The sequence below is a fragment of the Orycteropus afer genome, unplaced genomic scaffold, assembly GCF_000298275.1.
Source record: "Orycteropus afer afer isolate SDZICR_OR568_19922 unplaced genomic scaffold, OryAfe1.0 scaffold00002, whole genome shotgun sequence".
Taxonomy (NCBI): domain Eukaryota; kingdom Metazoa; phylum Chordata; class Mammalia; order Tubulidentata; family Orycteropodidae; genus Orycteropus; species Orycteropus afer.
This window is the reverse complement of record NW_006921589.1, coordinates 35,269,375-35,292,665: the sequence shown is the minus strand read 5'-3', so window position 1 is coordinate 35,292,665 and position 23,291 is coordinate 35,269,375. Positions and strand designations below refer to the sequence as shown.

The 23,291-nt window shown below is 38.1% G+C and overlaps 1 protein-coding gene across 1 annotated transcript in view; it reads right to left on the bottom strand.

Moving 5' to 3' along the window:
* Positions 1 to 23,291, bottom strand: part of SATB2 (SATB homeobox 2) — a 207,994-nt gene that overhangs the window by 159,215 nt on the left and 25,488 nt on the right. Inside the window, exon 3 of the mRNA XM_007935347.2 lies at positions 21,352 to 21,528. Within this exon, the coding sequence (XP_007933538.1) occupies positions 21,352 to 21,528 (177 nt within the window). The remainder of the gene's footprint in view (positions 1 to 21,351; positions 21,529 to 23,291) is intronic.

Here is a 23,291-nt window from a genome sequence, read left to right as displayed (position 1 = left end):
GCAATTAACTGAAACAGAGACAGAATCCTAAATATTACAATAAATCTCTGAGAAAAGTGCTAATCACTATCTATTGAATTATTTAAAGTACTATATAGCATTGCTTTAACTTATTAACTATTATGTATAATATGGATTTAAAATGTTATTGCTTTAAAACCATTGCTATCTAGTCCATTTCAACTCATAGGCACCCTATAGGACAGGGTAGAACTTCCCTATCGTGCGTTTCCAAGGTTGTAATCTTTACAGAAGCAGATAGCCACATCTTCCCCCATGAGCTGCCAGTAATCTTTCAGTCAGCAGCCAAGCACTTAACCACTGTGCCACCAGAGCTCCTTTGGTTTTGCTATAACAAGCCTTTAATACCAATAACGCATACTGATTCAAAAATAACTGAATGTACATTAAGATAATGTATATAAATATCCAAATGGCATTAGAGTAGTATAGATAAGTTATTTAATTTGATGGGATGGTAAATATTCATCAGAAATTTGATCAAACAAATAAATCTCCCACTCTCCCAACAGAAACGTGCTTTCTTGATGCCCAGTGTTCCATCACCCTTTCCTATATAGGTTTTCTGTGGCCTAGTCCAGAATAGTTACGGATGGAAGTGAGACCTGGGCTGCCTACACCATGGTCCTATAGGCCACTAAAGGCCTGAGCCAGCCCTCCATATTCTGGCTCTCCAAGACTTCCAGGCCCAGTGCCATTCTTTGCAAGCTCTACTCTTCTCTCAGGCTGCCCTCAGCCCATCGAACCTGGGGGCCAACTTGTAGCATCACCACTACTATCCCCAAGGCCCCTGCAAATGGCCACAGGGTAAAGAGGTAGCTGCCAACAACACGGGCCTGGGCAGGAGTGAGTACCTGGGGGAGTTAAAAATAGACCACTGTACCCAGAAGGGAGTGGGCATCGGGACTTGGCAGGAGTCACATCATAATATTTGTCAGAAACAATATTATGATATTTCTATTTTAGGGTGGTTCTATTATACCAAACTGGGTTATTCTGTCTAAGATCTAGTAGAGTATACTTTGTGGGGAATTAAATTAATTTTAAAAATATACAACTTTAAAAAAAACACTGGTTTATGTAAAAATCTATGAATGGATAATTAGCAAACAGAAGATCCTCCACTAATACTTATATTTGACTTTGAGGTATGCCATGCAATTTTTGATACAGATTTACCATCCTAATTACACTTTTCTTACATTATTATTAGCTTTCAGTTGATAATTCTAATATTAAAATAAACACACACCATAACACAGTGGGACCACGCATCTACTAGTTGGTAAGAGAGAAGTTGTCTTCAAATTCCATGTTTTCCCACAGGAAAATCAGATTTATTTTATTTTTTTAGAATAGAATATAGCTCATAAAATGGAGGGAACAGAATGAAGATTGTAAATACTAGAAAAAAGAAAAGGGAGAAAAATAGTGAGAATGAAAGAAGACAAGAAAGAGGAGTGGATAAAGGCAATAAATCAGATTTAATTACATTCTACTTTTGAGTTTGCTGCCATTTTATTTCTTGCTGCCCCACTGACAAGTTAATTATATTATGCTGCTATATAACTGGATGTGACATAACATCTCAAGGAACTTGGTGTCACAATGGTTAAACACCCGGCTCTTAACTGAAAGGTCAGTGGTTTGAACCCACCAGCCACTCTACAGAAGAAAGATGTAGCACTATTCTTCTGTAAATATTTCAGCCCTGGAAACCCTATGGGGGCAGTTCCAGCTTAGGGTCATGACTATTAGTCAGAATCAACACAACGACAATGGATTTGATTTGGTTTGGTTTTAATGTCTTTCTCAAGTTGGGCTCTTTAGTGACACAAATAGCACCATTTACTTTGTTTTTAGCAATGATCATTTAGCCCAGGTAAAAGTGCACCAAAATAATGGGATTCAGCCATGAAGCTGTCTCCTATGAGAGCTCCAAGAGAGAGAATGGGGGGTGAGGAGCAATGATTCCAAGGTGACAAGTTCAGTTCTCATTACATTCAAATTTTCCAGGATAAAAATACCTACAGACAAAGTGTCCCCAGAGGAAAACATTTGCATTCCTTCTGCTCCACACAGACCTAGGTTTGCTTTGAGGCAGTTCTGCAATGGGGAATCACTTGAGAAGAAGAGACCAGACACGAACAACTCTTTTGGAGGAGAAACGGAAGGGGGAAGAAAAATCCTTAATTTTTCAACACAGCTGTGGGAAAGCTTGGTAAAATAAGATGGCTTCACTGTATTAAAGCTGCATTTGTACTTGGGTAACTGGATATTGGGAACTCTATAGAAGGAGAAGATGGAATAGACTCAAAACATTGGTCACTAGGTGAATAAAACTAATACATTGATTACAAAGCCATCAGTGAAAATTTAAGTTTTCATTTGTCATTAATTAAAGCTATTTTATTTTTTTTAAATACACAATTTCAACCAGGTGGTTTTGTGGAGAAGACTTATGACATGGTCAGCATATCTAAAAAATATTAAGTGCCTTGAAAAAAAAGTGAAGGGAGGCAATGTCATACAGATTATTTTATCCACCAAAAACACACAGTTGTTTTCCAAGTTAATGCAGAGCGTGGAATAAGATTTTACCAATTAAAATATATGAATATCAGAGAACCAATTCTTTCTACGTGTAAAAAATTCATACAGATTAAGGACCTAATATTGGTAATTCACGTGCAGTATCTCAAAATGAGGGGCTATATGAGTGACACCTACAGAAAATAAAGTAAATTAATACATGAGAGCTGGCTTTTGCACCATAAAGTAGTAATAATGATAACAGCAATAACATTACTGAGCCCTTACCTTGGGCACTATAAAGCAATTTGCACGCACTGGGTCACTGAATCCTCATGATAACCCTATGAAGGAGATGCTATTATTACACCCATTTTATAGATGATGTAACCGAGGCAGAGAATCACAGAGCCAGGAAGTGGTAGCACCAAGATTAAAAGTCTGGAAATGAGAATCCAGAAACCACAACTCCTAACCAACACACATCAGTCAGAACAGACTTGGAAACCAGAGCCCCTATTACATCATGTTGGACAGCTCATCCGACAGCTACACGAGATAAGCCACCATGATCCGACAGTTAATAGTGTCACACATACCTCAAAACAAAGAAACTGATCAAATACACACAGGCTTTACTAGAAAAGTAGTAAATCAATATGCTTTTAACCATCTACATTAGTTATTTATGCTAGAAATTATTGTAAAAATAAAAAACTAACGCACAACTGTGAAATTCTACCAGCGACTTTTACTTCGCAATTATAACCTGGTTTATTTCTATTTTCTCACTATTTAGGGCAATATCATTATTTAATTTTGATTATTTAATAAATTCTATCATTAAAATTTGATAACTTTTGTTAAACATAACAGAAAATGCACCCAAGAAAGACAACATTATAGAAAGAATCTAATTCAAGTCCCAGTTACACAGAATAATGCCTTCTTTATAAACAATCAGCCTTCTGGACTAGTTCCATTTTCTATTTGATAAAAAGATCTAGTCTCCACTCCTGTACCTACCCACCCATCATAAATCAGATGTCACGGATCACAAAGGGGACCAGGTAAATGATTTTGGCAGGCTCAGTGGGAAAAATCCATCATTGCACAGCAAAATCAAAGCAACAACCCCGTCCCACTGGCAATCAACCAATATCAGCCTCCTCCCACCAGGAAGATGACACTTATTTTCACAGAATCCCTAGTACTACAAGCTGAACTATTTTGGTTCCACATATTTCAAAGCCCTTTTAAAATTCAAGACAGCAAATGTCTGTGACAGCTTGAGGACACAGGTCCTTTGAGAAGTGCTTCAACTCACAACATCCAAATTTTGAGTTTTCCTGTTCCACCACCACAGAGACCTAGAACACACTCTGTTTTCAGTCCACCCAGCAGAAAAAAGAATTCTTACTCAGTCTTCCTATGAATAAATTACCCTCCAAAAGAGTCAACACATACCTTCCAGGAACCTATTAAATGCACTAAGAGAGACAATTTTCTAAATGGTATCCCCAGCCTTCAGACAGTCCATTCTCCCCACAAGATCAAACAACTCATGTCTAAAGAGTAGTTTATTCTAAAGAAGGTCAGTTAGAAAGATACATTTGCATTCCTCGACTTTAGAAGTTCAACCTGGGCTTTGCTGGATGGTGCATTTTTACTTTTTTTTTCACTATGGGTTGTAAATCAGCCTGGGTGTCCACGTGAAAGCAGTGCTGCCTGGGAACAGCCCCTGTCATCCTGGTGCATATTCAGCTGCTCCATCCGCACAAACAGCATTTGTAATGAAAACACTGCCGTATATCTTGATTTGTCAGAGAACAAATCAGTTTTATCTGTTCATTTTGTGGTTTAGTGTCATAGGTATTTTAGAAAACATGATTTATAACTCCTCATGCAATTATATATGAAATTAAATCACCTCACTTTTCCAGACACATCAAAATATTTCAGATTAAGTAGAAGGCACTCATATTGTCTTTGAAGTTCTGTGCCCCTCTCCCTTCTTCCCGACTCACCCCCAGGAGAAAACAGAGGAAATGTTCAGCATTTTAATGAGTTTGTCTATTTATATTAGCTGGACGTGCAGATAATTTTATTTTTATTCTTAATCATAGCCCACTATCATAACTATAAGCAGCTCTGGTAGTGTAGTGGTTAAGGCATTTGGCTGTTAACCAAAAGGTCAGTGGTTCAAACCTACCAGCTGCTCCTTGGAAGAAAGATGAGGCAGTATGCTTTCATCAAGATTTACAGCCTTGGAAACCCAACAGGGATCACTATGAGTTGGAATCAACTCGGTGGCAGTGAGATCCTAACTACGGGGGCAGCGGTGGTTCAGTAGGAAAAATTTTGCCTTCCATGTGCAAGCCCTGGGTTCAATTTGTGGCCAAAACTGTGCATAGCCGCCACCTGTCTGTGAGTGGAGGCTTACGGGTTGCTATGATACTGGACAGGTTTCAGCCAAGTTCCCAGACTGAGATGGACTAGGAGGAAAGGTCTGGCAATCTACCTCTGAAGATGAGCCAGTGAAAACAGTGTGGTTCACAATGTCTCATTCACAGCCAACCACAAGGATGTCTCAGGACCAGGCAGCACTTGGTTGTTGCTGTGCATTAGATCACAACTACACCTTAATCAGGCCGTGGATAGGATTGGTGGGGGCAGGAACACATATTGGCTAAGCCACTATCTTAAGGAGCAGAACACCTAAGTTAGAACATTTGACTCCTGTCTCTATCACTAATTTGCTGTCTGCCTTTAGGTAAATCATCACCTAACCTCTCTGTGCCTTAGTTTCTTCATCTGTAAAATGGAGATAATTGTCTCATAGGGTTTGTGAGCATTAAATATGTCATGTATGTAACACATCTAGAACAGTTCCTGACACAGAGTAAGTTCTGTTTGACAGAATTAAAATTAGCAACAAGGCACTCCCTCTCTCTCTCTCTTTTACTCACTTTAAGACTAAACAGGCATAAGAACACAGTAAGAATATGTCTTCTTTATGAATACTCAAGACATTCCAGTAAAAGAAAAGAGAAAAAATATCCTACAGGGTGCTTGTTTTAGGTGATAAATGGATTATTTTAGTTACTTCAGGACAATGCAGTTCACTAAAATAAATTACTAAGGGACCCTTCAGTCCCCTAGGAGAACACTCCACCCCTGCAAGTGTTTTAATACCTGATTTACAACAGAGTTGGGCCTCTTCTTTTTAATTTACCTGGTTAAATTAATATCTGCCAAGAGACTCAGGCAAATTTAGTCTTATCTTAAGTCACAATAGGAAATTCCTCCTTAGTAAGTAAGGTGGAAAAGCAGTTGCTGCTTTTAATTGCATTAAACTGCAAACGGGTGTATTTTATTATCAACCAGGGATTACAAGCAAAAAAGGACATGGTAGCAAAATATAACATAGACCTTTCTGATACGTACACTTATGATAAAGCATTGGCTTGATCATTACAATTCTTCTCTAATATAAACTGTCATTTTTGGTTACATGGATATATTTTAATAGAAAATTTGAGTTATATAAATGCTGGCCAATCCTTGGTATATCTGCTGTAAAAAAAAAAAAAAAAAAATCACCTAAATGTTTATTAAAAGCAAATACTTCTCACTACTCAGGGGCCACCAACAGAGGAGGAGAATAGCTCCAACACTGAGGACAGACCTGTCTAAGCTGAATGACTGGAGAAAAGACACAACTGAAATGGAGCCAATGATGCCATTGACAAGGTCTGTGGGGTAGTGGGGTAGGAGTCCCTGGGTGGTACAAATGATTAATATACTCAGCTGCTAACTCAAAGGCCAGAGGTTCAAGTCCACCCAGAGGCATCTTCAAAGAAAGGCTTTTCAATCTGCTTTTGAAAACTCTGTTGAACACAGTTCTACTCTGACATAAGTGGGGTCATCATGAGTTGGCACCAACTAACTTCAACTTGTAGTAGGTAGCCAAATACCTTTGAATTTTAACTAGACCCATCTTACACCTGCTAAGCTACAGGGAAGACTGTGAAAAGAAGCAAATGGGCCATCCTTAGAACTATGAGACAGAGAAGGGACACAGAGATGCTTGTCTCTTTTTCATGCCAAGCAGGACTGGGAACCACAATAAAGGATTCAACCCATTGCTCCTGCGAGCACCACAGCCTTCATGATTCATTTGACAAAGTTCCTACCTCCAATAGAAGGCTGTCCTCAATCAATCCAAACACAGGAAAAACCTTCTTTAAGTGTTTCCTTCAATGACTCTTTCATAAAATCTCCATCCTACTGTGCAAAGCACAAACCAGAAGCTAAAAAATAGACAAACTGTCATCAGTTATTAATTCCTGGGCCAAGGGAGATCTTTAACACAGGATTGTCATTGTGAAACTAGTAAGCACTCAGTAACTAACCCACACAATAATGTGTATGTGTCTTTTTAAACAGGACAGAGACCGAAATGTGGGTAAGAAGAAGACCATTATAACAACAAAATATGAAACCAATTAACTAAAGTTTCCAGAATGACACAATGTCTTTTTACCCTTCTCCCTCATTAAAAACTTCACTCTTTACCACAAGGCAGAGGTGAGAAAGGAAACAAGTCAAAGCCATAAAGTTTTGAAATAACTGCCCTTTCGCCTGCATGAACCAAATGAGAAGAAATTTATTTTCAAAAGATAACTATATTCTCATATAAACGTTGGAGTAAATTATTCTTATTAGCTAGCATGTGCTAGGCAAAGTATTTGCATTGAACATTTCTTAATTTATTGACCCTCTCTAAATCTTTCTGGATAATCAAAATAAATCTGGTATTTCATATTTGATTTGACAACCAAAAGCTTCAGTTATGTAGTAATAGAGATAATAATTTACAATATGGAAATTATACATTATGATGTTAAACAAAAAAGCTACAGGTTAAAATATTGCATATATATAACGTCAACTAGGTAAAAAATGCATACTGCTAACCAGAAGGCTGGCGGTTCAAACCCACCAGCCACTCCTCGGAAGGAAGGTTGGGCATTCCTACTTCTGTAGTGATACTGCCTCGGAAACCCAAGGAGGGGTCGCTATGAGTCGGGGCCGACTCGACGGCACATAACAACAACAACAACAACAAAGGGAAATATCCCAAAATATTACCTATGTTTATCTCTGGATGGTTGAACCATGGAGATTTTTGGCTTATTTCTTCCTTTTCTACATTTTCTAGTTTTCTATAATAAACCAGTATTACTTTATTATGAGAAATACAATTAAATAAGTTCTCATAATATGCCATCCTAAGATAACCAAACAAAACCAGACTCACTGCCATAGAGTTGATTCTGACTCATAGCAATGCCCATTGGGTTTCCAAGGCTATAAATCTTTATGGAAGCAGACCGTCCCATCTTTGATCCACAGAACAGCTGGTGGGTTCCAACCACTGACCTTCTGGTTGGCAGTCAAGTGCCTAAACCACTACACCCCAGAGCTCCTCTAGACAGCAAGTTCAATTTTACTACTTGAATTCAAATTAAGCTCCCCACTCAACTTTAAAAATATCTATGTACATCCAGTTACTAATTTCAAAATGTCAATCTTTGGTTTATGTCAGTAAAATACAGTTACCATTAGTTTCAATTCTAGACTCCATTGACAGACCAGAAATATAATGTCACTGAATGAGATATTGATTAAGTATACATTCTCTAGAGTTGGTTTGTGGTATCAACTATTAACCTCTCTGAATTTGTTTCCCTATCAGTAAAATGTAGATAATAATATTATGCATATAATAGTATATAATGTATCTGCAGGAACATGAATGGAATCAAACCTCTCCTTGATGTCTCAAGGTCATCAATGACTATGTTGTGCAGAAATATGGACAGAGTCTCTGGGCCTCCTGAGATGTGAAGAAATACACTTTGTGCAGACACTAAATGGCTATAGACCTTTGTATATTTACCCTGTTCTGTCATCTTCCACAACTGTCACTTAGTGGGCATTTCTTTGCTCCTTATTTCTATTGAAATCCTTATTTCCTACATAGGGGATTCTTGTTTTTGTTGCATGCCATTGAGTCGATTCTGACTCACAGCTATCCCATGTGACAGAGTAGAACTGCCCCGTGGGGTTTTCTTGGATATAATCTTTATGGAAGCAGATCACCAGGTCTTCTCTTGTATGGAACCATTGGGTAGGTTCTAATTGCCAGCTTTGTGGTTCACAGCCAAGCACTTAACCTTTGCATCACCAGGGCTCCTTAAGTAGGAGGTACCAAAAAAAAATAAATTCACTGCCATCGAGTCGATTCCAACTCAGCGACATCCTTTGGGTTTCTGAGGCGGTAAATCTTTACAGAAGTAGACTGTCCAGTCTCCCTTCCACAGAGTGGCTGGTTAGCAGTCAAATGTCTTAGGCACGATGCCAACAAAACGGCCCATTCTTTCCTCCCTAAGATTTATAGCCATTGTTTTTCAAAATCTACTCAAAACCTTCATTTCTGTCCACATTTCTGGTTAAGCAACTATTCTTCAAATGCTTAAATATGCCAAAACCTTAGCTCTAGATAAAATGGCAAGAATAGGGTAAACGTACATATGAGATCACAGTAGGCCCTACCTAATATTTAATCCTATACTTAGTTGTTTCTTTTCTATTCTCCCCTACTGAAATGTAAGCATCTTGAGGGTAGGGATACTGTTTGGTTGGTTCTTTGTTGTGTTCCTAACCCCTAGAACAATGCCTAGCACATTATAGGCTTTTGATAAATATTTATTAAGTGAATGAATGAAATGATAGTGTTCTAGAGAACCAAAGACTCAAGATATGATCTTACAAAGTTTCTCTGTAACTTTCCTGTCCACAAAATAGGGATATTAACACTTAACTACATATCTTCAAATTAATCTCCCCTCAAAAGACTAAATATCTTAATAAAATGCTTTCATTCAAATAATTCTGCTATATCCCCCATTACCAAGTATCTGAAATGGGCCCCGATTGAAAGAAGTCTCCGGCGCCCACCTGCCCCCTTAAAGAATCACCATATTTATAATAATAAAACAAGACATTTAGAATTGTTAAGGAGCTTTGGTGGTACTGTGGTTAAAGCATAGGGCTGCTAACCAAAAGGGCGGCAGTTCCAACCCACCAGCTACTCTGTGGGAGAAAGATGAGACAGTGTGCTTTGTAAACACTTACCAGCCTTGGAAACTATGTGAGGCAGTTCTACTCTGTCCGATTGGGTCACTACAAGTAGGAATCGATAAGATGGCAATAGGTTTGTTTTTTGGTTTTTAAAATTGCTATTTATTACCATAGGTCCCCTGGGTGACACTTGAATATTAATCTAAAGGTTGGTGGTTCAAACCCATCAAGTGGCATCATGGAAGGAAAAAAAAAAAAAAACCACTTCCATCAAGTCAGACCTTACTCATCGTGACCCCTCCTTGGATTTCTGAGGCAACATCACTACGGAAGTAGATTGCTCAACCTTCCTTCCAAGGAGCGCCTGGTAGGTTTGAACTGCCAGCCTTCTGGTTAGCAGTCAAATACCTTAGGCACTACACCACCAGAACATCATGGAAGAAAGGCCTGGAAACCTGCTTCCATAAAGATTACAGCCAAGAAAACTCTATGGAGCAGTTCTACTCCGTAACACGTGGAGTCATCATGAGTTGGAATCAATTCGACACAAAGTGTTTTTTCTTTTCTCTTCTTTTTCTTTTTCACTACCATAACTCTGGAGGATATAATCTCAAGAAGAACCACCATCTGAAGTTGGTAAAACTGGTCAGAACTTCTAACCAAGAGCAGACTACTCTCTTTACTAGGCTCCCAGGATGGTGGACCCAGCTCTATCTGGGAAACAATTAGGCCAAATCATCAAAGATGGAGATTTCAGCTATCCTGAACCTCATTCTTTGATTTACAAAATTGTCAGAAAAAAATACACAGAAGTGTATTTTTGGAAGTGAGAAGCTAGAAGTAGAGGAGGACCTCAGGCACTCTCTATTTGCATATAGCCTGCAGCAACTGTTTCCAACCCCAGTAACAAGCTTGTAAAACGGAAGCACAGTTTTGCTGTTCTGTCCTGGATGATATTTCATCAAGAAGAGACAGACAGAGGAAAACTTTTGTGTTTTCTCTCATTGACACACAAATAATTTTGACAATTACTGCTTTTGAACAAACAAATGGCACTTTCTAGAATTTTGAGACTTTTTAGAGCTCCCAAAGCTGCCATCAAAAAGCAGCTGGTTTCAAAGCACTGGGTTTTAAAAGCTTGTCACAGTCATGCAAAGTCTATCTGGCACCTAGGAAGCCAAACCAAGGTACCCAAGTGTGACCAAAGGGCCAGCTGAATGCTCCCTTGTTACCCCTGCCACTCACAACCACAACTGAGCTTTTCCTCTGTCACACTGCAGATAGAAGAGGTTCTTAACACTCAGGGTCATGCTTCACATCCTAAGCTATCCAAATATGTAATTCATAAATTGCCCACTTACTGATACTAGGCCACTAAACGAATTATTATAGAGTCGAGATCCCATAAGAATTTAAAAATACAGTAACATTGTACCTGAAGAAATCTGGACATTCAAAAAACTACAATTCTAAAATTCTACACATTCAAAAAGGATTAACTGAAATTATAAGGGGTAGATGAAGAGAGTTATTTTCCAAGTAAAAATGGAAAACATAAGAGAGTTTTTTAAAAGCATTTTAATTACAAAATGAGCTACAGCTAAGAATTTTTTACTGCCTATCATGGATGTCAACACAGCTTTAATTTAGAGATGGAATATGATAGCACAGCACCAAGACTAAGAGTTGTATCAATGGTGAGCTTTTAATTTAAAGGATCTACCCAACTCAACAGCACATAACAACAACAACAACCCAAAAGGCAACAGTACTAATGGGGCATTTACAAATATTGCACTGATTATGCTTTTTAGTAAATGAATTCCTTGAATGGAATCTGTGTGGCATCTTTTTTAAAGCCCAAACAGATCTGGGCCTTCAGTAAAATATTTCCTACCTTACATTTAAAATCTATGTAGAATAAAAGACAGTCTGAAAAAAAAACAAACTCAACTGCCATCGAGTTGATCCCAACTCACAGCAACCCCCTTGGGTTTCCAAGGCTGTAAATCTTTACAGAAGTAGATTGCCCTGGCTTCCTTCCATGGTAGGTGGTAGGTAATACAATAAAATGTTAATCACAATATAAATTATATCAGAGTATCACCAATTTAGGCTGTAAGATTCCTACTTGTAACTCTTCAAAACTGTATGCTTTTAATGGGAAAAAAAAAAAAAAATTATTAAATAAGGTTGTGTATCATTGAGGGTATGTCCTTTTGACCTGGATCACTACATGAATGCCAGGCCATGGAACTCAAGGGGCAGTTCCCTCCAGGTCATGGCTATAAACTCCAAAGACTTTAAGCGATTAATTCACCAAAGCTAATTGCTACCATGGTCTAGGGTCCCAAACAAAACAGATAACAGAAAACACTGCTAAACACTTCTCTCATTGTGGAGGAAATAATGAGCTAGAATTTTTTAATGAATGATTCCTCTGAAACAGTTTTTTTAAATGGGCGTTCAAATAGAAATTGCAATGTCACAGGTAAAGTAAGATCACTTTTTTACTCACTGCCCTCAAATACATTTTATCAAGCACCACCTACTCAACTGTTGTTGGTGTTGTTGTTATGTGCCGTTGTGTCACACCCGACACATAGCGACCCCTCCTTGGGTTTTCAAGGCAGTATCACTACGGAAGTAGATTGCCCCATCTTCCTTCCAAGGAGTAGCTGGTGGGTTTGAACCGCTAACCTTCTGGTTAGCAGGCAAGTGCCTTAGGCACTACGCTACCAGAGTTCCCACTCAACTGCTAGGCATCCTGCAAATCAAGTTAGATAGGGTCTTTACCCTCTGAAAATTTACATATACCCAAGAATTCTATCAAGTGACCTGGACATGAGTCATAATTTTATATGGACATATTTAAAATAACATATTTATGACAATAGAAACAAATATAAGGAATACACAACTATAAACATTTATATTAGGCATTCATTCTTAAGTATGTATTAGACAAGGTAGCAAGATGGGCTTTACTCTTCCCTTGGCATTTATGTAGAAAGCAGTGTTTCTGGTGTGTTGTGTGTGAGTGGTACATATATATTTATACTTGTAATAAATAAATAAATTCACACACATGAATATTTTGTTTCTGTAGCACAGGTGGTGAGAACTAGAGAGCTTGACAAAGAATTACATAGGGCCAGCCACTATTTTTTTTTACATTTTGGCCTGGCCACCTCTACTAAGGACTGAGACACAGTTAACAGTAATTTTGTGTAGTTTTTTTAGCTCTCTTTTGGGAGTCACAGAATTTTTTAAAAAGCAGCTTGTTTGTTAAAAGTTTGCTTCAAGGCATAAAAAATCAAAATATGCACCTTTATAAAACATTGCCCTTATAAAGAAAAAAAACTGCTGAGAGTTGCCCAGACATGAGTTCAATTAGAGAAGGAAAAGCAGGGAAAAAAGAGAACCAAAGAAAGAAATAAAGGAAGCAAGGCAGGGCATGAGACAATTTTAAATATTTTCAATAGAGAAAAAGTCAAAACTCTGAGGACATGAAAAACCTTTTGGTTGGTGACAACATATGTCTTTTAATCATCCTCCCTCAAAAAAAAAAAAAAAAAAAAACTGTGAATGTGTGAATTCCTCTCCAAGGTTATGGTTAAGCATATCAATTTTTCACTTGAATCATAGTATTTGCAAGCATTTATAGGATTAGCATTTCCACTGAGTTTAGCAAAATAAAAATAATTTTGAATTAAAGTGGCAAATATAAGTATTATAAAAGAATTTTAAGATTTTGAGAGGATGGGAAAGCTGTAGATTCCAAATGACTTGGGAGACACAGAAACCAAATGCAATTATGGAGTTACATGGCTTCTGATGCAAATAAACCAAGATTTGGAAAAGACTTACAAAAGAAACAGGAAATCTGAACATGACAGGTGATATTTCATGATATTAAGGAATAGTTATCTTTTTGTTGTTTTTTTTTTATGAGGAGTGATGATGATGGTATTATGGTTATGTCTTTAAAAGTATCTTTATCTTTTTAGAAATATACAGAAAAATACTTTTGGATGAAATATGGGGCCTAGGATGTACGCTATTTTTTATTTATTTTTAGGATGTACTTTAAAGTAATCCAGTGGTGGAGGAGTGAGAAGTAGGTGGAAGCAGAAATGAAACAACACTGGCCATGACTTGCCAACTGTTGATCTTAAGTGTTCTTCAGTATTTAAAACACTACTCTCTCTTTTTTGCATGTGTTGCATTTTTACATGATAAAAAGCTTTAAAGAATTTAAGAACAGAGTATTTTGAACAATATACAATTTAAATGGAAAGTATATTCATTTCTTATAACACAACTTACATTAAAAGCAGCTTCTGTCTATAATGAAGGAACACTGATGGCACAGTGGTTAAGGCATTTGGCTGCTAACCAGAAGGTTGGTAGTTAGAAGCCACCAGCCGCTCTGTGGAAGAAAGATGAAGCCATGTGCTTCTGTAAAGATTAACAGCCTTGGAAACCCAGTGAGGGTCACTATGAGTTGACTATGAGTTGGAATTAACTTGAAGGCAGTGAGTTTGATTTTTCAGTTTTCTAAAGTTATTCCCAATAGCATTTTGTAAAGTGGTAGTCCACTACAAAATTATGAGATGAAGTTGCTCACTTTTTATATAAGCATCTTTACTGTTTTGGTTTTAAACTTTATTCTATTCATTTATTTATTTTTGCCATTGTTGTTATTCTCGTCACTGCTTCTGGTGGCGTAGTGCTTAAGGCATTTGACTGCTAACCAGAAGGCTGGCAGTTCAAACCCACTAGCCACTCCTTGGAAGGAAGATTGGGCAATCTACTTCCGTAGAGTTACCGCCTCGGAAACCCAAGGAGGTGTCACTATGAGTCAAGTCGACTCGAAAGCAGTCAGTTTTGCTTTTCTTGGCTTCTAGTTCATAGACTGAAATTACTCCCTCTACATGCAATGCTTTCAAACAGATGAGGTCTAGAGATACCACTGACAAAAGATCTGTAAGTTTTGATCAGAAGACGTTGGACTCTAGCAATTCCATAAGTAACTTTATTATTATAAATAATTACCCCTTCCTGATTCTAAGAGTTATTATCAAAGTGTTTTGCCACCATGAGTATAGTCAAAACATCATTGACTGAACGATAACATGGAATGATCTGGAAACGGTGATATATTCAATAAGGAGTCAGAATGTTTCACTTCTGATAAAAAATACCTAACGAAAGAAATGGGAACTGACTTCATAGTGATACATAGGGGGAAAGAATTCTTCATAAAGGATAATAAAATAAAACTTTAAAATTATGTGTTCATTAATTAACAAGTATTTCTTGAATGTAAGAGAACAAATTTTTTTCCAGTCCATGTGTTCAAATGTAATTATTAAAGAAAGTAAAGCAGCACTTCTTCAAAACGTATATGTTTTTCCAGGCAATAAATAATACTTTCAGGTTCATTTGTTCATACTTTCAATATTGTCTGAATGAACCAACAGCTGCCTCTGGGTTCTGAGGAAATGGACCTCCAGGAGCAGAAGTGTTTCCCCCAATAAAAATCAAAGCCAAGAGAGACCCAGTTTATAAATGGAGAAGACAACGGGCAGCAATGGCAAATAAATACAGGCATGTGTCGCTTAACGCCCATGATACGTTCTGTGAAAAAGGATGTTACGTCATTTGGATGTTGTGTGAATACCACATCAAAACCTTATGGGAGCCGGCTTCCAGTTGTCCTCATCTCAGCTGCTGCCACTGTTGCTGCTACAGCTGCCAGCAGAGGCTGAAGGAATGGGTGCAGCGGCAGTGGCTGTGGGAGGGGAGCAAGCCAGCAGGGAAGGAGCGAAGCTGTCCAGCCCCACACGCGGCAGCAGGAGCAGGCCAGGCCTGGCAGCCCCACTGCTCGCACTTGTCGGCAGTTCAAAGCCAGAAAACCGTGCCCAGAGCTATGTTCTCTGCCTCATCTGCCTGTATCCCACCTATGGTCCACTGCTGCAAAAGTCTGGCTTTGGGGTCTTTAAAAGCATTAGGGGAAAATAACAAACAAAAAGAGAAGTGCTTTCCCTTTGAAAACAAACAAACAAAGACACAAAAACCCTGAGACCATAGACACACACGTGGTCAGCGGTTGCCCACGTTAAGCGACACATACATGTAGTTTTCCTTTAATGAAGCAAAGCAAGCACTTCCTAGAAATATTAGCCCGTACTTCCAATCTTGTCATTTATTTCCTACAGCTTGTAAGAGGAGGATGGGAGCCCTGGTAGCATAGTGCCTAAGGCACTTGACTACTAACCACAAGGCTGGCGGTTCAAACCCACCAGCCACTCCTCGGAAGGAAGATGAGGCAATCTACTTCCGTAGTGATACTGTCTCAGCAACCCAAGGAGGGGTCACTATGTGTCAGGGCCGACTCAATGGCACATAACAACAACAACAACATAAGAGGAGAATAAATTTCTTAAGAATTTTCCAGGAATAAAATGACAATTAAATATTAGCACCAAACTTAGGAACAACCTCTATTTGTAGTTCTAGTCTCTGTACCTCAGCAGTCAATATTTCTGAGGCCAGAGGGTCATAAAAAGCTAGTAATTCTACTGACTAAACTTTTCATAAATAATTAAATTATAAAATATAAATTCCATGCAAGCAGAATTTATTTTTTCAGTTCTTTATCTCTATAACATTGGATAGTACCTGGCACAAGGTAGGTGCTTAATATGCTCAATTAACTAATTTGGAGGTCAGAATTACTAATGAATATTTTCTTCTCGGATATCATTTAGGCTTAATAGACAACACTGGCATATTTGAGTTACTCAACCTACTATACGGCCTCTTTTTGATTTTAGGAGTTAGCTTCAATGAAAAAACTTGAGGTATTTTTATTGTTTTATGAAGTTTATCCAAGTTACCTTGAAAAGGTATCTCTATATAGTTCATTATGGAAATGAACCTTTGTACTACTATCATTGTCAGATATATATAATCATCATCAAACTATTTGGGGTAAACACTCAATCCAAGAAAACTCTGCCTTTTAAATCTTACGTCAAAAAGTAAAGTGCAATTCATGTATGTTCCACTGTGTATATTCCCAACAACAACAAAAACTAAAATAAATTTTTAAAAACATCCTTGAATTCCAAATTAGGATGCCTCTGCTTGCTACTTCTGTAACCTTGTGCAAAGTAGTTAACCTCATTGCAGCCTGATTTTTTTATTTGTCAAATGGTATTCTACTCTAGTGATATAAAGAGTTATCATGAGAATTAAATGACCTGACAGATATAAAAGTGCACAACAGTACCTTTTCTGTGTAAAGGTTTAATAAATTTTGTTGTTGTTATGTGCTATCAAGTCAGAGTCGACTCACAGTGAGCCCTCCTTGGGTTTCTGAGGCAGTATCACTATGGAAATATATTGCCCAACCTTCTTTCCGAGGAGTGGCTGGTGGGTTTGAACCACCAGCCTTCTGGTTAACAGTCAAGTGCCTTAGGCACTATGCTACCAGAGCTCCCAATAAATTTTAGTAAATTTAACCTAAATAAATAAATAAATAGATAAAAGCATTAAGCAAGAACTGACTCCGCCTCAACCCTAAACTCCCTGTAAGCAGGTCTGCCATGGGCCAGAGGTGTGGGGAAGGACCTTGTCTCTCTAGTTCAGTTGCTGGGCTTTAGAACCCTCCTCTTCCACCCACTCATCCTATGCCCCTGGGCGAGTTACTTCCCAAATAACTTTGCCTCAGACTCCTCATCTGCAAAATGGGAAACATATAAGAACTCACTTCAAAGAGTTATGAGAATTAAATGAGATAGTACATGTAAATCTCTTATAAAAGGGCCTGACACTTAGTAATTGCTCAATGGGTGTTACCTAGTACTATTAAACCTCTAAAAATCTCTTGGTTTATATCACAAAAAAACCAAACGCCCTGCTGTGGAGACGAGCCTGACTCATAACGACCCCTCCTTGGGTTTCCAGGCAGTATCGTTACGGAAGTAGATTGCCCAATCTTCCTTCCGAGAAGTGGCCGGTGGGTTTGAACTGCCAGCCTTTTGGTTAGCAGTCAAATGCCTTAGGCACTATGCCACCAGAGCTCCCAATTTTTCTAACATAAACAAGAAATAATGGTGAATAATACATCTTCTCTTGCACCACAATCTTTATACCTATGACCCAAAAAATTCCCAGTCAGAAAGGATTTTTGCATATTTATTGTTCACCTCTTTGTTTTTTCTTGTAAAATTTATTTTTAAATTATAGAAAGCAAGGGACAGATAAAGTAGCCACTCACAAATTAAGTCACGCTTGCACAGCAAGGAATTACCTGGTCATGGTTGTACCATCACAAACCCCACCAAGTGTGTTGGCAAGTACAACTATCTACTCATCAGTGGGCTACAGAATGCTCTGGACAGTCTCGGAAAGTCAGTTGGTAGGACCGAAAATTCTAAGGGGCAGAACCGAAAGGATGAAAAGGGAAGAAGAAAGATGTGTTTAAGTTGGGAGAGGTCCCTGATGCTCCCCTAGCAGCAACACTGCTCTGAGTTAATAGTCCACTTCCAAATGACGAGAAGACTTTGGATTCAGGGACCTAGACAGGTAGCTATAGCATACTGTGGCCATACTTGTTGTTCATTACACCTCAGACTACTTATTCTGGGAAAAGCAGAGTCTGCTATCTTTCTGGTTTTTTGCATAAGCAAAACAGCAGGTCAGGTGAATCCTGCACTCCTATCTCATATCCCTGAGAATCACAGAAAGCCCTACGTGTGTCGGGAATGGAAGGTTTGGGTCAGCTAGAAGCACGGTGCCCACAATTAACACCAGTGGCCTGTGTTCCTTATTATCTCCCGTCCCCCAGTGTCTGGTCTTCAAATAAAGAAGGTTACTGTCTACAAAGGGGAGGGGAAAAAAAAATAATCCATGAGCTCTGTTTTAGAATCATTTCTATCATCCTTTTGAAGCAAATATTCTTTCTTAATAAGACATCTGCAGCTCACCTGGAGGGAATGTCCTCTCAGAAAAAGAAAATGACTATTCTACCCTTACAAGAGCACGGGTCCAGTTATCTTTTGTCACTGGGACTTGAACACTACTCCCAAGTAATGGCACTGCAAATATATTTTCTCTTTTAGAGGCAATCTAAAATATTCTTCCAATTCAATTATTGAAACTCTTTTCTGGCCACACCAAAATGAAAAATCATGTTTCAAGAGTTCAGTTTTTAAAATAGGCTCAAGCAATCTGCTACCCGTGCAATTTAGCACTGCCCAAATTTCCCAGTGTAGGAACAAGAGATTCAGGAACACTGTAGTTTTTCTGCAGTGAATGGATTCATCAGGAAGCCCTACCCACCCACCCAGTGACTCTTCTATGGTGGGGAAATTACTTGAACACTAAACAAGCAAACACAACCAAATAAATAAATAAATAGCGGCTCCCAGGAAGACCTCATGCCTGGAATATGCATTCATATTTTGCTCTACCTCCTTTTCCATCTCTCTACGGCTCTGTCGTTCATCCAGCACATGAATAACCTCTCACAATCCATGCTGCTTGGCCTGTAATAAACATGCAGCAAACCCGCCTACTTTTAATGATATGAATTTTAAAAAATGAAAAATCTAATACATTCAGGTCCAAATAAACAATCCAAAGTTTTTCCATTTACCTAAAGCAGAGATCAGTAGCCTGATTTAAAAAAAAAAAAAAAAAAACTGATTTTTTACAGTTCAGGACCTAATGATACAGTCTTTGCTCACTCATAAGACAAAGAGTATATGCCCTCTAAAGCACCTTCAGAACATGGAGTCAACTTAAAAAAAAAAATGTAATATTTTGTATTTTTCGATCTTAGATTTCAAAAACTTTGAGAAAGCAAATATTTGCGTTTGATGTTCCTGTTTTATCTTCCTCTGTGGCATATTTATGGCAAGTATACCTCACCTCGGTGAGTAGGACTCAGAGTCCACATCACTGAATGGAACAGTGTGAGTCCCTAGTGCAAATTTCCTGAGAGCCCGGTCCCTCAGCATGTGCCAAGAATCAAATCTTGGCCACTTAGTGCTCTGTGTTCCACATGTTAGCTCACAACGCGTTGAACAGCCATGCTAACTGAGATGGATAGCCCTGTCAAACAGGAAGCTGGCACACCAGGATGCAAGCAGTGGGATACAATGACCTTTATATTCAGAGAAAAATATCCCTAAAATGGCATGAAAAGTTTATGGGGAGAAGAGAGAGAGGCTTCTTTTATTTCACTTAGGCACGTAACATGAAATAAAAGCAGTAGCACCCAGGATGCAATTTGCTCAGGATCAAATCCTGAATCCCTCACACAAGAAGGAAAGTCGTTGCAAGAAAGGAAATGAATCATCCTTTATCACGCTGTTTTGAAAGCAACGGACTCCAGGATCCAGCTCCGGTACTGCACCGGACTGGCGAAGCACTTGCAATCAGACAGCACTAATGATCAGTGAGGCACTCACTACCTGCTCTGGGAAACCATCCTTGACCCCTGGTTTGAAATGAGTTGCTTCACTGGTAGAACCAAGACATAATGTAAATATGTAATTAAAACATTTAAAAAAATGGTCTATTTACAGAACCAGAGTTAAGAGTTTGGGACTTTAAATCTCATGTCCTTGTCACCATATTTACAACTTTGTATGAACTGCTTAATCACTCACAGTTTCCTTATCAGAATATATGAGACTCCAACTGATAGTTCTTAGGAATGGTAAGAAAATGCACTCATAAAAATGATAGCATAAATCCTTGGCACATGCACAAATGTTATGTAAAGATAAAAGAGGAGGTTAAATATAAAAATCAAAACCTGGATGTTACATATTTCTCCCCTTTAGTACAACTATAATCATCAACTCTGCAATTCAAGCACTTCAGCTGAAACGCAAGTATAGTCAGTCATCTCAGTGAGTCAAAAAAAATTTTTTTTCCCATTCTTCAAGGCTTTCTGTTTTTGTTGTTGTTATTTGTTTCGGTTTTGTTAATTCTTTGGCATGAAAGAACAATAGCCCACGCTTCAGAATGAAGCAACGCGAGCTCACAATGGGCTCCCCAGAGTTGTACAATACATGCTGAAATAATGATACAATTTTAATATTCAATTAAATAGGTAAAAGGAATTGATCACAAAGACAGTGATTTTTTTAAATGAATGGACCGCATCAAAACTAGAGTACTTTTGAAAGATACAAAAGAGTAAGATACATCCATTCTTTTTTCCTGTTTAATTAAAAGCTGATGATAAAGTACAGATGCCATAGACCCAACGTGATAAATAAATTTTAAAACTTATAAATTCTTATAAATCATGTATGAAAGTCTGGATAATTTAGGAATCAAACATCTCAGCACTGGCCCTGAGAACACCAATGTGAATGACAATCACTTAGAAATGCAAGTGGATTTGGGAAGCTTTAGATGTGCTGGTCAAATGCTTCCCAAAGCAACAAGACAAGACTCTGCAAGAAATGTTTTGCTCTTCATTGTTTGGGAAAGACGCTAAATCTGACACTTCCCCTTCAACTCTTGTTTGGAGAATTATTTCAGGGGACATGCTCTTCCTCAAACCATGACACACAGGGGGTGCTGGGAGAAGACAGAAGACGGGAGACGCAGCGATACCTTGTGCCTGAGCTGCGGAGCTGTGGGAATACCCCAGGGCCAGGAGCGCGGTCTCCACCAGCTGGCTAAAAAGCACGTCTTTTCGAACCAGGACAAACTCAGCGTGTTCTTCTCTGTTGTCATATTCAAGGGAGCCATCCAACTGCTCCACCACACAAAAGACAGGAATCATCAAACCTGGAGGCACAAAATTCAAGAGCAAAACACAAACATTACAAAGCAAATCCTAATCACCATGAAGAGAAGGGAAGAGACAGTTATAAAAGTTACTCATCTGTGATCGACAGTGGTTTAGATTAAACAAGCCTCTTAGTTGTATGGGCCTAATGGAAAGCTGTGGATTTTTTTCCCCTCCATTATTACTATTAGACTGCAGCAGAATTGCCTGGGGTAGCAGCAGAAGCCCACTGATCCCAGTCATTAAAAACTAGAAGGCACCAGTCAGAGGTGGGTGGACTGAGAGACCTCAACTTCATAGCTGGTGCATGGAAGAGGTCAAGGTAACCTTACATGGTCTTTGTATCCTTGGTGATTATAGTTTTATCATTAACTATTAATCAACATTCATATTTTCAGATCAAGTCTGATTTTTTTAAAATGAATATGGAAATGTATTTTTAAACTTCCAGTTGTAAGAGACCTACTAGGGAGGCACTTTTGATTTCAGGGTCTAAACTGTTATATGAATATCTACAAGAAAGTCAATCTCTTTTGTATCTTTATTTTTTTAAAATCCTGGTAACTAGCTCAACAATTAACCTGAAAAATTCCCTGATAGTGAAAGTCTTAACTTAAATTTAACTTATATCAAAATGTGCATCTAAGTACAAAACTTTGTCTTTTTTAATGATCATTTTATACATTGACACCAGTTTCTTCTTCTGTTTTCAGAGAAAAGAAGTAAACTATCCTAAAGAATAAAGCAAATTAGTCTAATTGAAAATCTGTTGAAATCTGTTGTCACTGAAATATTTCTCTGCTTTGTATCAAAGTGTGAAAAGCTAAAAAATGTTTAATTTGCCAAAGATTTTTAAAACCACTTTTTTTTTAATTTTTATTTTTAAAAAGTCATACAGGCATTTAAATCTAAACATAGCCAAGGCAGAAGAAGATTAAAGTTTTACCAACATACAAGTAATAAACATGGACTCTGCGTTACGTAATCCACAGAAATAAGTATGGTATGGGATAAGGACCTGCTCAGAATCTTCTCTTTGTGTTTTGTATGAGAAAAATCCAAAGTTATGAAGAATGGATGAGCATGCAGAGATGGGGAGGTGGCAGTTTAGCTGGTCCACTTGATAATAAAAATACAACCTGTGTGTAAAATGACAGTCTGCGTGAGTATAGCCTCTGACACACAGAACGCATGGGGGTGAGTTTTCCAGGGGCCCCTCCCTGTCACTCTGACCCTAGAAGCCTGACTCACTCTGATCTGGAAAGCAGAGGGTGGGAGTAGACACTTTGAAAACTACTGGGTCACAGATTTAGATTTCTGTTCTAAAGATAATACAATGGTGCAACTGGTTCCTGTGTGCTAATTATTATTATTAAAGATAGTAAGTATTGGGTGTAATTATTAAATATGATCATTATTAACAATAATAATACCCATTAAGAATTGTTATCATTAGAGATCATGGTAATTATTATTAAGCCTGCATAACAATCTAACAAGTCACACCATCCCTGGGACAACTATTGACTAACTCTTGAGAATAACAAAGCAGCATTATTGCCTATAGCAAAGGCACTATCCAGGACATAGTTTTATGGGTGGGGGAGGATGAGATAAGAGTAGAACAGACCAATATTTTCAAACAAAGATGAAAGTTAAACCTGTTCACATGATGCTTTATAAAAAAAAAAAAATTGTGACCATCACTGATATATCAAATGCTTATGCATTTATATTCAGTTTATTACCAAATATATTTAAG